The 16,783-nt window shown below is 42.4% G+C and overlaps 1 protein-coding gene across 2 annotated transcripts in view; it reads right to left on the bottom strand.

Annotated features, from left to right (window-relative positions):
* FBXO8 (F-box protein 8) overlaps positions 1-16,783 on the bottom strand; it is a 45,087-nt gene that overhangs the window by 15,919 nt on the left and 12,385 nt on the right. For both annotated transcript variants that reach the window (XM_029076325.2, XM_001505816.6), the window contains exons 2-3: positions 5,523-5,862; positions 689-815 (exon numbers count right to left, since the gene is read on the bottom strand). In XM_029076325.2, the coding sequence (XP_028932158.1) occupies positions 689-815; positions 5,523-5,854 (459 nt within the window). In that variant the 5' untranslated portion in view covers positions 5,855-5,862. The remainder of the gene's footprint in view (positions 1-688; positions 816-5,522; positions 5,863-16,783) is intronic.

Below are 16,783 nucleotides of genomic sequence, written 5' to 3'. Positions count from 1 at the left end.
TATTACTTAAGTTACTTATAGTTTTGGCACGTAGATGGTATATTTTAAGCACCTTAAGTACCTTTTGGGGATTCTCCTAAATAAAAACAGCTCAATCATTCACTACCAGCTATTTAATCAACATAATTCGACCCGAATCAAGGAAAATCCTATTACTGTATATGAAATAGAGTTGACAAAAGTATCTTTTCCTTCTATATGGGTCATGAACTCTTTTTAAGAGGGCTGCCCTTTGGGGCCGGGAAAAGACTTTACAGTCAGGTCTCCCATAACGTTTTCCCAAAATGTCTTGGGTGGAACACCGTTGGGAAACTCGGGAACATTCTTCCGCCAACATGTGCGGTCTGGATAGCACCGGAGGAACTGTTGTGAACACGTGTGCGGCACTGGTGAGGGTGAGAGTGCTGTCAAATGGGTCTTCCTTCACGGGGAGATGAGCGAAGGTAAGATCGTCATACGGGCGTGACTGTCTCAAACTGCGAACGTGACGGGGCGAGGTAAGGTAAGCTGGCCAAATAATAAGAGTAATAACCTAGCATTTAGGTGTCATGAGATATTTTTTTTTAAGCTCTTTCAATGAATTGTAATTTTACCTCTAAGTTGATTATACAGGAATGCTTACACATACAGGAGCAAAACAGTAATAAAATGACTACAACTCTTACTAATATTAAAGCCCTCCACTTACCTCATCTGGGTTGGCATTAAAGGTGAGACTGCCTTCATCCAGCTGCATATACAATCTTCTGAAAGAAAATCCTAGAGGTGGGTTCTTATTGTATATGGAACAGTGACCCCAAGTGGATTTGCACAACCTATAAAAATATGAGCAAATCAAGCAAGAAAACATGTCACCCTATTTCATTTCCTCACTTGAACATGTACGTAAATGCCAAAACAGGTCGCTACAGTGGACGCTATAAAATCAATCTCTGGAATTTTGTCAGTTTGGAAGCTTAAGAATTTGAAATTCTGGCTGGAATCATTTTTGGGGGGGAAGACTACATAAAAATACTAACCATTTTTTATTGCCAAGATCAAGGCTTCAGATCTATATCGACCAAGATCCCTGTGTACGAGAGCACTCTGGGTTTTCAAGAACGTGTTAATAAACAGAGCAGCAGCGAAAATATTCAACACGTACATTTATGTTTAGTTGCTTTTAATAGCTCTAAAACTGGGCTATTTTATGTTACAGAATAGTGAAAAGTAGTTTTCCACAGAACTATAAATGATATGAAAGATTTGTTCCCAGGTCTTTCTACCTAGTACACAGCATTTCAAACTTCACATCTGTAACAAGCCCCACTGTGAAAAAGGTTTCCAGTTGTGTATGAAGGAGCGCAATATTGGGTCTAACTGATCTGGAAACTAACGAACATTTTCTCGTTAGACATGAAGGCGTAGCCGATGTACGGTATTAACCAGAAAAATAGAGTTATACACAGAGCAGGCAAAAACAGACATTTGATAAAACTACATGTAGTTTCTGGAAATTCATTCATTCAATTCATTCATTTAGGCTTAATGATTAACACGCCAATCTTAAACCTTGTAGTTTTTGATAAAGTTTTCACTTTTAATGGTCTTAAACCCAAGTGAAGAAGCCATACGATGCCAAGAGAGCAGAAATCGTCCTTTCTTACTCTTGCCCCATGCCCTTTTTTCTGTTTGGAATCTTACCCCACGGTGAAACAAAGACAAGGCAAAATGCACCAGCAATAGTCTCTGCAAACTAAAAGATATTATATTACCATCCTCTACACTAACCAATCTCTGGTTGTAATCTCTCCGTGTCATAATATGTCCTAACAAGTCATTCTGAACCAATTTTTATTTTAAACTAGTGTTCCATTCTTCTCCTTCCCCAATCCCAATTAAAGTGGATGTCTCTAAAATATAAGTATCACTTGATATATCAATATGCTCAATCACCACGATTGTGATTACTGTATATATTACAGGTATTAAAGAAAGATCACCACTCATTATCCTTACATACTACGTAGTTTTAAAAAAAAGAAAACTAAAAAAAGTGAGGAGGCGACCCCAGCATTTATCAAATTGCGTTCAAAAAGAATACAACCTTTTCAACGTTCAAACACGCCATTCATTTTTCTAGGCAAGGATAGAAAATTAAGCAAACTGTTTCTAAGAAAATAGAAATGGCATTTTTCAAAAGTAAACATGCCAGGTTTAACCTCAAAAGTCAGACAAGTCCCAAATGAATCCGGGTAGCCTTCAAAATGAAATTCATAAAAAAAAAAAAAAAATCTCCAATCTGCCAGAAGCACTAGATATAGACCAGAAAGCCCAGAATAGCTAATTGTCTGAAGTGAAAATGTAATATATTTTAAAACGTCCAACTCTTCAGCCACCCACATTTACTGATCCTGAATTTACCTTCTAATTTTTAAATCAGATAAAATCTTTTTAAGTTTGTGGAGTATTAGGACAAGAATTTTCATTAACTTCACTACTGAAGTTTTCATTTGTTGTTCCGCTTCCTAGGGGATTCATTTCCTAGCACCTCTAACCTTCCTCCCTCATTCCCACCCTATCCAACGGAGGAAACTCTTAAGTACAGTACCTTAACACGGAATTTCAGGAACAGGGAGAGACACCCACCTGGTTACATCCATTTACTGAGCTGGGAAGCACTTTTACACCACCAACCTATTCTGGCAGTGCTAATACAAAAAGAAAAGGACTGGGGGTGGTAAGAAGTCAGAACTACTTGGATTTATTACAGGGGTCATCATATAGCTCGAGGAAACCCTGACCGTGGACTGTGCTGACGTTAATTTGATATTCTAATGAATTCTCCCAGAATGACTACCTAAAATATGTTCCTCAAAGTTATCCAGAAAAATTCTACAAGGCTCCAAGGAAGTGCGGTCGATTTGACAGTTAAATTTGAAAAGTAATCTTAATCACATCTTGGTGGTAAAGGAATGTATACAAACCCAATTTCAATGATCCTTTAGTGTGTGCCAGCAAATTTATGTCCTGAGGAGAAAAAAAACATGAACTTTGCATACAAATGATTAGAAGACATTAAGGAAAGTCTCCGGGCAGAATATAAAATTCGACACCGAAGAACTGGCCAGAATAATTCCATAATTCAGACAGTTTATGTGCTTTGACAAACTTTTCAGGTTTAGAGTTTAAATTTTAACTTCTCTGTGGGATGCTTAGTTAGATCTCTGTGACAGAAGGACTTCCAAGTTTAACTCAACCTCCATCTACGTCTATTTATTCACGATGACAATCCCCCTCTAATAATAATAACAGTAACAATAATAATGCTAAAAACAGTAAATAATGGTATTTCCCCTATCCCTAATCTATTAGGTGAAGTGGACAAAGCACAGGCCTGGGAGTCCGAAGGTCATGGGTTCCAATCCCGGCTCCACCACTTGTCTGCTGCGTGACCTGGGGCATGTCATTTCACTTTTCTGCGCCTCAGTCACCTCATCTGTAAAATGGGAATTGAGACTGAGAGCTCCACGTGGGACAGGGGCTGTGTCCAAACCAACTTGCTTGGATCCACCCCAGTGCTTAGTACAGTGTCTGGCACATAGTACATGCTTAACAAATACCATAATAATGATAATCGTATTTCTTATTATTTATTACTATTTTAATGGCTGTCTTCCACTGTAGACTGTAAGCTCCTTTGGGCAGGGATCTGGTCTACCACTCTGTAGTGTTGTTCTTCCCCAAGTGCTGAGTACAGGACTCTGTACACAGTAAGCAGCTTCTTAATAATGATGAAGATGATGGTATTTGTTAAGCGCTTACTATGTGCCAAGCACTGTCCTAAGCACTGGGTGAGGACACAAGGAAATCAGCTTGCCCCATGTGGGGCTCACGGTCTTCATCTCCATTTTACAGATGAGGGAACTGAGGCCCAGAGAAGTTAAGTGACTTGCCCAGTCACACGGCCCATAAGTGGTGGAGCCGGGATTAGAACCCATGACCTCAGACTTCCAAGCCTGTGCTCTTTCCACTGAGCCACGCTGCTTCTCTAAATATCACCAATTGATTGATTGATTTCTTGAGCACTTACCATATGCCAGGCACTTCATTAGACTGTGAGCCTGTTGTTTAGACCGTGAGCCCGTCACTGGGCAGGGCTTATCTCTACCTGTTGCCGAACTGTACATTCCAAGCGCTTAGTACAGTGCTCTGCACATAGTAAGCGCTCACTAAATACTATTGAATGAATGAATGCTGGGGTAGGATACATGATAATCAGGTCAGACACAGTTCCTGTTCCACATGGGACTCACAATCTAAACTGGAAGGATTAAGTGACTCGACCAAGGTCACCCAGAAGGCAAGTGGCTGAGCCTGGATTAGAACCGAGGTCTTCTGACTCCCAAGCTGGTGCTGTCTCCGATAGGCCGTGTTGCTTCTTGTCAACGATTCGGCCGGAGGACAGGCAGGGGACATGAGAAGAAGAGTTTTGCAATGGTAAGAACTCGATAAAGAGGTTTTATGCAGGATGGTGCAATTACGGGCTAAACCTTAGTCTTCTGAATTATTTGTGGATTTCGATTTTCCTTGGTAATGGTCTGTTATAGAGCATCAGTGAGGAAGGTAAAACGATTTTACCATGAAAACAAACTCACTTAAGGAAAGTGGGCATTTCAAGTTAGGTAACCTGCATTTACTGGTACCTTTGAGCCATTTTTTCTTTATTGGCATTCCATAATCCACTTTGGTGAAGTAACTGGATTTTAGTTTTAATGACAAAAGTTCATTCCTATTTTTATTATTACTATTTATTAAGAGAGCTACAGGAGGGATAGTTAAAACACAACATGAAAATAACAGAACAACAGAACAAATGACTTTTGTACTGGAATTCAGCTATTAACTTTGAGGAGACTATGAAACTGTAACAGCTACCCATTTCAAAGAATCTCCCTATTCTAAATAGATGTTTTATCAGACTTAAGTAGCGAATTAAGCCTGGTGTGACTCTGATCATTATTATACGGACCACGAGAGGAATTTAATATTAATAACGGAGAGAAGCGGGAGATGATGAGAGCCAGGCAAAACCAATCGAGATTTCGAAGGGCCTCCAAACTGAAACCCTTGACTTGCTGTGCCTATTTTTTGCAAAGACTCAGTTCCTGAAAACAAAGCAAAACAAAACCAAAAAAAAAAACCCCAGGGAATTTTGGCACTGAGACCAGTTATCATTTGAGAGGGCTAGAATCCGCTGTGAAAGATCCCATCCCACTCTTGATCGGCAACTCCTCCTTTAAATGAAAAAGGATTATTCTTTTTGCCTTTATATTACCGCGCTTTCCTTAAGGGCAAAAGGATGAGATGTCGGCTTCCGACAGACAGGACCCGATAAAAGGGGCAGGTCCATTCGACGGCACGCACGCGCGCACACGCTTCCTCTCCCCGGACACTCTCCTTCCTCCGAGATCACCGTGATCACGCCACGCCACCGATCTTTTCCAAATCAAATCCAGGCGGGTTGAGCCCTTTTAACTCACCCTTGCCAGAGAAGCTCGTCGTTAGCCAGGTCCTGCCAAACGCACGAAGCCAGGCAGAGGTCAGTGGCGTTCAGGTAGGACAGGATGGTGAAGCTCAGCTCGGGAGGCAGCATTTCCAGGTTGATGAAGCCCTCCTGTTCTTTCGCCTTCCTCGTCTTCAGGAGGTGGTAGAGGTCGATGCCCGCAGGGGCCTGTTTACGATGGTGGGCGTGGGCCAGGCCGCTGGCCGCGGCCATCCTCCGGCCGGGCTCTCTGGGGAGGTAGCCTTGTTCGCTGAAACCTTCCTGCTGCAGCTGCTGGTTTCTGGCCACCCTCCACAGCCCCTGACCCATCTGCAAGCCTGCCGAATGAAAAACAACAAAAAAAACCCCACACCGGTAATAAAGATTCGGCTCAAAGTTACTTGCCCGGGTTCTCCGATCGACGGACAAATTGAAGGCGGGGTGGGGCGCCTTCTCCACGGCGTGAGGAGTTTAAGAGCCTCCCTCTCGAAGCTAGAAGACTTGAGGGAGGACATCACAAAGTTTTGGGAGTGAAAAAAGATAGGGTTTTAGAGACGTCCACTGATTTTATCATCATCCTCTCCGCCGGGATGCTAACGCGCTCTTTTTAAGCGCCCGGCAGACATCGTTTTTCATCTGGAGAGGTTTAAAAATTAGTGATGGCCTAAGGACTCTTACAAATTATTATTAGATGGGCTTATGGGCTAGTATTAAATTCAGCTCTGATCGTAGCACCAGACTTCAGTTAAAAGGCCTCTGGACCCTGCTTTTTATCACAACCGAGGCTGAACTAAGTTACCCGCTTTATACCAACAGTCCAGATGTGTAACAGCTGTGTAACTGGCTTTTATTTTAATTCTTGCCAGTTACATTTATGGTGTAGACTGTAATAAAATGTAACATAGGCCCTGAAGTCTAATTCAGTAACCCTGTAAATTAGACACCTAGATTTCAATGATGACTATATCAGTGATGCCTTGTTCTTGCTAAATGGGTAATACGCCAGTTCAGTCAAAACATGGGACCAAGTTAAAAACTGTAACAGTAACAGCCTAAGGAGATCTGGTTTTGAGAAACTGAAAAAAAAAATTCTTGCTACCAGATTTCTCACAATAGTTACACAAATAAGAATGATGATCTTTTCAGATATTCTACTAAAAGGTTCTGATATGCAGGCAATGAGAGGATTCAAGCTTGCATCTTCACGTGACTCGGCAATGATTTGAATTGTTTGCAAGATTATACTAGAAACAATTAAAATATCCCTTTAAGTACCATTTTAATTTGAGTTACTTTTAAGGCCACATTTAAGGAACACAGAGACAGTGACGGTGGAGAATACAGGCTGGATTTAAAAGGCTTGTCATTAGGCCCTCCAGGGGAAAGAAGACACTTGGTCCAGATAGCTAATAGCCCCCATGTATGTATAAGCACTGCTTTGGTAATATTTACTTATTCTGTGAAAAGGCATTGAATTTTATTAACCACAAGCACCACAGAGGTAGCAGCAATGCACTACGAAGACATGGGAGAAGTTATTTTTCCATTAAAAGCCCAAAACCCTCCTATCCCAATCTGCCCCTATATAATGGAAAATAAAATTAGTTTTTTTCTTTTAAAAGATAAATGATACTGATGCATGATTCTCAAATCATTAAAGGTATCTTCAATATTTTCCTCTGCAAAACCATTATCGGGGACATATTTTTTCCTCCCTAACATACAATGAACAGTACAATCACCAGTTTATATAAATAAAAAGGAACCAAAATGATCTTTTGCCCTTTATTCTAAAGAAACCTCTTTTTCTGAATACTGAATTAAAAAACAATAAAAGCCCAACATGTTTTTAAAAAGTAGAACTGCTGTGAATTAAACGTGAACTTACGTAACAAAAGCAAGTCGATTCATTCATTCCTTAAAAGCCTAGTGAAAGTATTAAACTACAAAATAAAAACTACATCAGAAAAATCACCTAAAGTTTGCCAAGTGTTAAATCTGGTTAATATTTAGAGAGCACATCATTTGGGATTAATTACTGCACAAAAATTCTAATGCATTTATTTGGTGTTCACATGGATATCACATTTCTTTCTTTCAGAGAGGCAGGAGTGTTTTTCGAATACTCGCATAAAAAAAATCACCAGAAACACTTAAAAAGAAGTAAATCATTTTATATTTTTCAGTTACTCTAAGATAATAATCCATTAATTTGATTTTAATGAATGTCATATCTAATTTACATTATATTACTGGTATTTTATGGCATACTATATCTGAGGCAGGTGCTGAAGGTGTGAAACCATGAATGCTGCAAAATAAAAATGATTTTTATAATGAATGGAAGCACTGATTGTAAAGTTTCCCATTATATTTCTATTACATCATATCAAATCAAATACATTTGATAAATGCATCAGGCAGCGGTGGGGACCTAATTACAAAAAAAAAAATAAATGGTGGTATTTGTTAAGTGCTTACTATGTGCAAAGCACTGTTCTAAGCGCTGGGAGATACAAGGTGATCAGATTGTACCACGTGGGGCTCACAGTTTTAATCCCCATTTTACAGATGAGGTAACTGAGGCAGAGAGAAGTTAAGTGACTTGCCCAAAGTCACACAGCTGGCAAGCGGTGGAGCCGGGATTCGAACCCATGAACTCTGATTCCCAAGCCCGGGCTCTTTCCACTGTGCCACGGTGCTTCTCCTATTTGCTCATCCTTTGCATTTGAAGACAATACCAACAATGGTGAAATTTACCCTTGAGAGCCATTTAAACCTAGAAACATTTCGGTACGGTTTTTATGTTTCAGCCACCTTTAGTTTTCAAAAATTAATAAGAAAAATTATTTTACCAAAGTTTATATTGTAACATCCTTTAGGACAACCTAGCCTTCTACTTTGATTGGATGCTCCAAGCATCTTATAACAGTACTCTGCCTAAAATAGGCATTTATTCAATAGTTTTGATGATGGTGCCTGGAATCAGCCTTTAACTTTATATTTTACTCTCCCACGTGCTTAGTCCAGTAGAAATTAAGTGCTCGATGAGTCCCAATACGACTCTACGGTTCTTAATTACTGGATTTCTTGCAAACTGAATTTCTTAGCAGACACCTGAGGATCACCAAAGGCATGATGAACACGCCCAATCAAAAGGACTTATTGAGTGTCTGTGTGCATAGCACGGTAAAACCACTTGGGAAAGTACAACCTTTGAAAGTTTCGCTATCCAGTCAGTTCAAACCTCACACCACTGCTAAAATCCACCCTTTCTTCTCCATCCAAATTGTAACCTTGATAATCCGAGCACTTATCCCGTCCTGCCTTGATTACCTCATCGGCCTCCTTGCTGCCCTCCCCGCCTCCTGTCTCTCCCCACTTCCATCCATACTTCACTCTGCTGCACGGATCATTTTTCTACAAAGCTGCTTAGTCTATATTTCCCTGTTCCTCAAGAACACCCAGTAGTTGCCCATCCACCTCCACATCACACAGAAACTCCTTACCCCTCACTTGAAAGCCCCCTTCTACCTTATCTCCTCGATTTCCCGTTACAACCCTGACCTCACACATCACTCCTCCAGTGCCAACCTACTTACCCCCTGAACTTCAATCTTATCCATCTCTCCACCAACCCCCACCCACATTCTGCCCCTCGCCTGGACCTCCCTCTCCATATCGGACGATCACTCTCCACACCTTAAAGCCTTATTATAAGCACATCTCCTCCAAGAGGCCTTCCCTGACTAAGGCCTCATTTCCGCCTCTCCCATGCCCTTCGGTGTCACCTTTGCACTACAAACTGCACCTTTAATTCACCCCTCCTTCTGCACGTATCTGTAATTTATTTACATTAATATCTGTCTCCTCCTCTAGACTGTGAACTTGCTGTGGGAAGGGACTGTGTTTATTCATTCATTCATTAGTATTTATTGAGCGCTTACTATGTGCAGAGCACTGTACTAAGCGCTTGGAATGTTTACCAACTGTTATACGGGTGCTTAGTATAGTGGTCTGCACACAGTGGGCGACCAATAAATACAATCCATCTACTCTAAAGACCTGACAATCTAATAGGGAAAGGCAGGCAGAGAGATGAAGGGAGCAGCATAAAAAGCAAAGATAGAACTGATAATTGCAAGAATATGGAAAGGTGAATAATGCAAGTAGACTGATACATCTAGTTTATCAATCAATCCTATCTATTGAGCGCTTACTGTGTGTAGAGGACCGTACTGAGCACCGGTAACAGAGTTGGTAGACACGTTCCCTGCCGACGACGAGCTTCATCTAGAGAGACACCGATATTCATACACACGCACACACACACACACAGTTGTCCTACAGTGCAGGGGTTGTGTTCCTACGGCAATTTTGTGCCCTACCTCACAAGCCTCAACCGATGTCCTGCACTGATACTGCCTGACATTTTCACCAGACACTGCAGGTTGTCAGAAGAACAACATACCCTAAAGGCAGTGAAAACACGTTACGGGAGAATGGGCTGAACTTCAACACTAAAAGGGGCTGTTGGTTTCCCAGTTTGGGGGTGGTAGCTCCCTCCGAGGTGTTCGATATCAAAGTCCTTCTTGGAGGAGGGGGAATCTCAGGAGAGCTCTGAGGTCAAGGCCAGCGGCGGACTGGCAGACGTGAAGGAGAAAGCATAAGGGGGCGGTGAGAGTCAAGAGCAAGGCATAGCAGGAAGAAGTAGCAAGAAGCAGCCTGGCGGAGTGGAAAGGGCACGGGCTTGGGAGGCAGAGGTCACCCCAGCTCTGCCACTTGTCAGCTGTGTGACTCTGGGCAAGTCACTTAACTCCTCTGTGCCTCAGTTACCTCATCTGAAAAATGGGGATTAAGACTGTGAGCCCCACATGGGGCAACCTGATAACCCTGTATCTATCCTGGTGCATAGAACAGTGCTCTCATCCCCTTGATTCTATTTATTGCTACTGTTCTTGTCTGTCTCCCCTGATTAGACCGTAAGCCCGTCGAAGGGCAGGGACCGTCTCTGTTACCGATTTGTACATTCCAAGCGCTTAGTACAGTGCTCTGTACATAGTAAGCGCTCAATAAATACTATTGAATGAATGAAAATGCCATTACTGTTTTTTTGAGGAAGGATGGCTTGGTAGGAGTAAAGAGCACAAGGCACGGGCTGGAAAGCAGTGAAGAGCCCTGCTAGGAGGCACTTAGTACAGTGCTCTACACAATAAACGCTCCACAAATGCCACTGATTGATTGACTATGTAAGGAGAGAACTGGTGGAGAGCCCTGAAACCCACCCCCATTACGGTCACTTGGTAATCTCATTGTTTCCAGCTATGCAACAGAGGAAACTGAAAGGATTATTGCAGCTGTTCAAGGCACTGAGCGCCGAACGGTCTGATCTGCTCCAAACTCTTGCTACTGATACCACCAATGTATCAAAAAGTGGCACCCGAGCCCTCTACCCAGTTCCACGTCAAACTCCTGGAGTAATAATGTTGGTATTTGTTAAGCGCTTACTATGTGCAGAGCACTATTCTAAGCGCTGGGGTAGATGGAGGGTAATCACGTTGTCCCACGTGAGGCTCACAGTTTTAATCCCCATTTTACCGATGAGGGAGGTGAGGCACAGAGAGGTTAAGTGATTTGCCCACAGTCACACAGCTGACAAGTGGCAGAGCCGGGATACGAACCCGTGACCTCTGACTCTCAAGCCCGTGCTCATTCCACTGAGCCACGCTGCTTCTCTAGTACAAAGACCCTGGCGAGGGGGTCACAGTGTCCTTAATAATAAAAATCCCACAGAATCACATTTTTCCTCTTCCCAGCTTTCTTATCAATCTTGGCAGTACCTTCTCTCTTCCCCGTCCTCATGCATCCAAGCAGCGTGGCCTAGTGGAAAGAATATGGGCTTGGGAGTCAGAAGGACCTGGATTCTAATCCCAGCTCTGCCACCTGTCTGCTGGGTGACCTTGGGCAAGTCATTTCTTTCCTCTGGGCCACAGTTACCTCATCTGTAAAATGGGAATTAAGACTGTGAGTCCCACGTGGGACATGGACTGTGTCCAACCTGATGACTCTGTATCTACCCCAGTGTTTGGTAACTAGTAAGCATTAATGCTATTAAAAAAAAACCCAAAACAGAAACAAACAAACAAAAAACAACCCCTTCAAGTCTGTCACCAATCCAATCCGTCACCAAGTCTAGTTGATTATCTCTTTGGTATTTCTTAAATCCCTTTCCAATCTTTCCCACTCTCCTAGCCACAGGCTTAGTAGAAGCCTTTACCACCTGATGCCCGGATTACTGCAAACTCACAGCAACGAAAATAAATTTTTAAGCACTGACCTGAGTAAAAGTGTACAGTGGCTTCCTACATCAAATTAAAATGATTAAATATGGGCTACAAGGCTCTTCAACAATTGGCCCACTTCCCTAGCTGCCCTCTTTTCTCACTACAGCTCAGCTCGAGAAATTCCCTGCTCATGACCCTTGCCACCAAGCCATTTCACAGAACTGCTTTCAGAACCTAGACTGCACTCCTGCTTCACTCCGCCAGATTTACACTCCTTTTCTTCTTCAAAATCCATACTGAAGTTCAGCTTCCTCTGGGAAGACCTCCCGGAATGCCATTTTTTCCCCTTCAACTCTGTTGATTCCCATTACCGGAGCAATCAAAGTCTAGCTCCATGAATCTTTTGGATGTATTTTCATTACCGCAGTCTTAACTTTTATGCCTCGGCGCTTGCCCTTTGGTAAAATCTAATTTTCCGTAAGCTCCGACTGTCTTTAGATTGTAAATTTATGGCCGGGGAGAAATGGCGGGGGCCTAGTGGATAGAGCACTGGCCTGGAAATCAGAAGGACTGGGTTCTAATCCCAGCGACGCCACTGCCTGTTATGCGATCTTGGGTAAGTCCCTTAACTGTGCCTCAATCACCCCATCTATAAAATGGGGACTAATACCGTGAGCCCCATGGGGGACATGGACTGCGTCCAACCTGAATAGCTTGAATCTACCCCAGTGCTTAGAATAGCGACTGGATCATAGTAAGTGCTTAACTACCATTAAAAAAAAGGGTCTTAAATTTTCTTTGCAAATATTCCTCCCCCAGAACCCATTTTGCATACAGTAGGTAATTAAATTAATACTGTTGATGGCGTTCATTTGGATGAGGACTTCCCAACAGCCCAACTGTGGAAGATGGCCCATTCTAGTCAGAGCCATAAAAAAAGACTAGGGATCCCAGAGCTGGTCCAACAAAACAAGAGAAGCAGCGTGGTCTGCTGGATACGGCAAGGACCTGGGAGACAGAGGAATTGGGTTCTAATTCCAGCTCCGCCACTCGTCTGCTGTACGACCCTGGGCAAGTCATCTCACTTTTCTATGCCTCGGTTACCTCATCTGTAAACGGGGATTAAGACAGCGAGTCCCACATGGGACCCGGACTGTGTCCAACCTGATTAGCTTGTATCGACCCCAGTGCTTAGTACAGTGCCTGGTACTTAGTCAGCGCTTACACATACCATTAAAAAAAAGATTAAAAGTCAGGAAGAAATGTACCGCTCAGCTAACTGCAAGGGATCTTCTTCACCAAATGGACGACTGAAGACCTGCTTCGGGTTTTCTAAGTGGCGATCCTCGACACCGCTCCGAGGAAAGGTTAAGCCTTGTGTTCCGTGTTTCTCCTAAAGTCCTTGTGGCCCGGCTAATGGGGAGCTTGGATGATCAAATGTTCTGGGGAATTGGAGTGTGGCGTCAGCTTGTTTTGCAGCCCAGCGGATTTTGATCGCACAAGAGGGAGAAGAAATGCAGGGAACCCCACCAACACCTCTATTCCAGGTCATTACAAAAATAGTCTACATCAGCTGTAAGCTTCAGCTTTAGCAATAAGTAATTGAAAAATCCTGAATAGTTTTGGGGGAGAAAGATAGCTTTGGTTATTTTTCCCCCTACGTTTTTGAACTCGCATCTCTAAGTCCCCTCTTCACCTTCAGCTCCACGATCTACTTGTTGAACATTGCCTCTGACCCACACAGCTTGCACAGAAAAGGTTCTCGTGATCATGACCTCCTTCTAGGAAATAAGTGGGAAGAAGATGATTCGTATGGGGATAAAAACGTTCCGCTCCCCTCGGCTCACGTTTACATCTGCATCAAATGAAGCTACGAGGGTTCATTCATTCAATAGTATTTATTGAGCGCTTACTATGTGCACAGCACTGTACTAAGCACTTGGAATGTGCAATTCGGCAACAGATAGAGACAATCCCCGCCCAATGACGGGCTCACAGTCGAATCGGGGGAGACAGACAGCAGAGCAAAACAGAACGAAACAAAAACAAGACAACATTATCACGATAAATAGTATCAAGGGGATGTACACCTCATTAACAAAATAAATAGGGTAATTAAAAATATATACAATTAAGTAGGAATCTCTAGTTCAGCAATGGCGATGAGTTGGACAAGATGTTCTTTTCACAGCCAGATTATTAGCACTCAAATTCACCACAGTTTTTCCTTGAAGAAACAGTCATAATCTAATTTCAAATATCTTGGCAGAGACAGAGGTGTCCTTCGGACTTAAAGATGATGCCACGGATGGTGAAATTCACTGTGAGGGAATCTGCGGCTTTGCTCATTAAATACAAATAAAAAGCTAATTTTAAAAAGCCGGGAGGGAAAAAAAGGTAAAGACAGACATACCTTACCAATCAAAGGGCTGGTTAAAGCAGGTCTTGTTAAATGCAGTATGCTGCACTACGTTCTAAAATTACAAACACTTGTACAGTCAAGCTAATTAGCTTATAAAGTTCTACCAAAGAGAATACTCTGCTACTTATATTCAACAGATGGAATTCTAAGATGAACTGACCTTTTGAAAAAGAAAAACAAATCGACCTTCTTTTGTAGAATTGCTACGGCATTGCCCGATGTAAATTTCTACATAGGTTTGCTATCAGACTCAATATACAAAATAATTATGCAGTGACTCAACTAGACAGAAACATTCCTACCTTATTTTATGTTAGCACTCTCCTGATCACCAAGTTTTGATTCTACACTGCGCATCCTTGAACACACTGACATTCGGTAAATGCTTTATCAGACTGGTTGGGCCACGGATTAAGTCACACCCGTCACCTAATCCTATTGTAAAATATTAGCCACCTATTTTAAAACAACTGTTTAATCTGTCAGAGCACGTCTTAAATAACAAACTAGACATGGGATCAATTACGACAGCATTCACATAAGCGACAGGACAGAAGTAACTGTCCAAAATCGGTTGGCAAAAACTGTAAACTGCTTTTGGTTCCCTCATGAAATGCTCAAGTGGCATCCAGTCTTGGGGAGAGGTTTTTGGGGTTTTTTTTTCAAATGGTATTTGTTAAGCACTTACTTTGTGCGAGGCACTGTACTGTCATAATAATAATAATAATAATAATCGTGGTATTTGTTAAGCGCTTTCTATGTACCAAGCACTGTTCTAAGCGCTGGGGTAGATTCAAGGTAATTAGGTTGTCCCACTTGGGCTCGCAGTCTTCATCCCCATTTTACACATGAGGCAACTGAGGCACAGAGAAGTGGCTTGCCCAAGGTCACACAGCAGACAAGTGGCGGAGTCGGGATTAGAACCCGTGTCCCAAGCTCACGCACTTTCCTCTAAGCCACGCCGCTTCTTCTCAGTAAGCGCTGGAGTAGACACGAGCTAATCAGATGGGACACAGTCCTGGTCCCACATGGCGGTCACGGTCTTAATCTGGACCGTGAACTCGTTACGGCCAGGAACGTGCCTGCTTATTATGTTGTATTGTAGTCGCGCAAGCGCTAAGTAGCTTCTCCACCAAATGGAAGACTGAAGACAGGCCTTGGGTTTTCTAAAATGGCCTTTCTCAACACCTCTGCACGTAAGCGTTGAATAGATACCACTGATTGATTAAACTCCATTTTACAGATAAGGTAGCCTAGGTACAGAAAAGTGAAGCGACTTGTCCCGAGGTCACAGAGCAGACCAATGGCAGCTGCATTTACTACAGTGTTTCCCCTTTCCGGGAAATGCATGTGGAGGGCGAAAATAAGTCTTAAATTCTTGATTACGGATAGAAGCAAGGGGACTCTATTAAAAAAAAAATACATCCCTGCAAACATTACAATCCCACTCCACTGTCACCTTGCTAATAGACCAGTATTAAAGCTTTGACTTGTGATCTCCAGCTTGATTAAAGACCTCCTTAAATATGATACAGCTGGAGATGAACCTTTTTCTTACATGCCTTTGATCCAAGATAGCATCACAACCATTTCTGCTACCGTACATTTCTGAAGTTAGTGAGCCTTTAGATGGTATTAGACTAGCTTTTGATTTAAATGTATTAACTCTCCAACGCCATATCAACACAAATTCTACAAAGACTAAAAACCCGGGTCTCTCTTCTCCCCCCCGGCCCCATGAAAGTGTTTTGTTTTTATTCTTAACATTTGTGGTGTTTGGTAATCTTGGGAACTTGGCAAAGTGACTCGCAGTTGCAATGTTTCGTTCGCCTTTAGATAACAACCCGAAGGCTTGCACAAGAGAATAGCAAGCAAGAGGAGAAAGCTACAAGGGACATTTGGAGGCAAGGAGGAGGTCTACCATTTCACTTTGCCCTCCCCCAGTCAGCAGACCACCAAAGTAGTCCAAAACAGACAGGCAAAGGGGGGGTAAAAAAAAAAAAAAAGTGGTAGCCAGTCACTCCCTAAACTTTAAAAGCAACAGCTCTGGACAAATGAAAGAAGCTTAAGTCCACAAGGGGGTCTCTATAAGGGGAAAAGGGAAATGGCTAAGTACAAAGAGGTCATGAGGTGCACTCAACATAGGGGAAAAAACCTCATTAAATTTAGAGGTCTGGTTCTGCAAAGGCAGTTTTGTTTCTAAAAGATACGCTCCTTGCATCTATCTTTTTGTTTCACAGATTTTGCTCAAGGTACTAACTTTCGGATTAAAATGTTACTCTTCGACAATCAGTGTTAGGAAAACGGACTATATGAAATTTAACTTACTCTATCAGAAATTTAAAAAACTATTAAGAGTAATTATTTAGTTATCCCCAAGAATCGAAGAGATTCAGCTAGGGGGCTGGGGGAAAGGTCTTCCAACTCCTTCACTATGTTTTATTACCCAACGTATTATTTGGGAATCAAGAACACTAGTTGATCTATATACTTGAACTCTTGGGAAAAGGGGGCCAGAATGAAGGAAAACAGAGGGAGGGGTAAACATTTTTG

The sequence above is a fragment of the Ornithorhynchus anatinus genome, chromosome 12 (genome assembly GCF_004115215.2).
Source record: "Ornithorhynchus anatinus isolate Pmale09 chromosome 12, mOrnAna1.pri.v4, whole genome shotgun sequence".
Taxonomy (NCBI): Eukaryota; Metazoa; Chordata; class Mammalia; order Monotremata; family Ornithorhynchidae; genus Ornithorhynchus; species Ornithorhynchus anatinus.
This window is presented reverse-complemented; position numbering and strand designations above follow the sequence as displayed.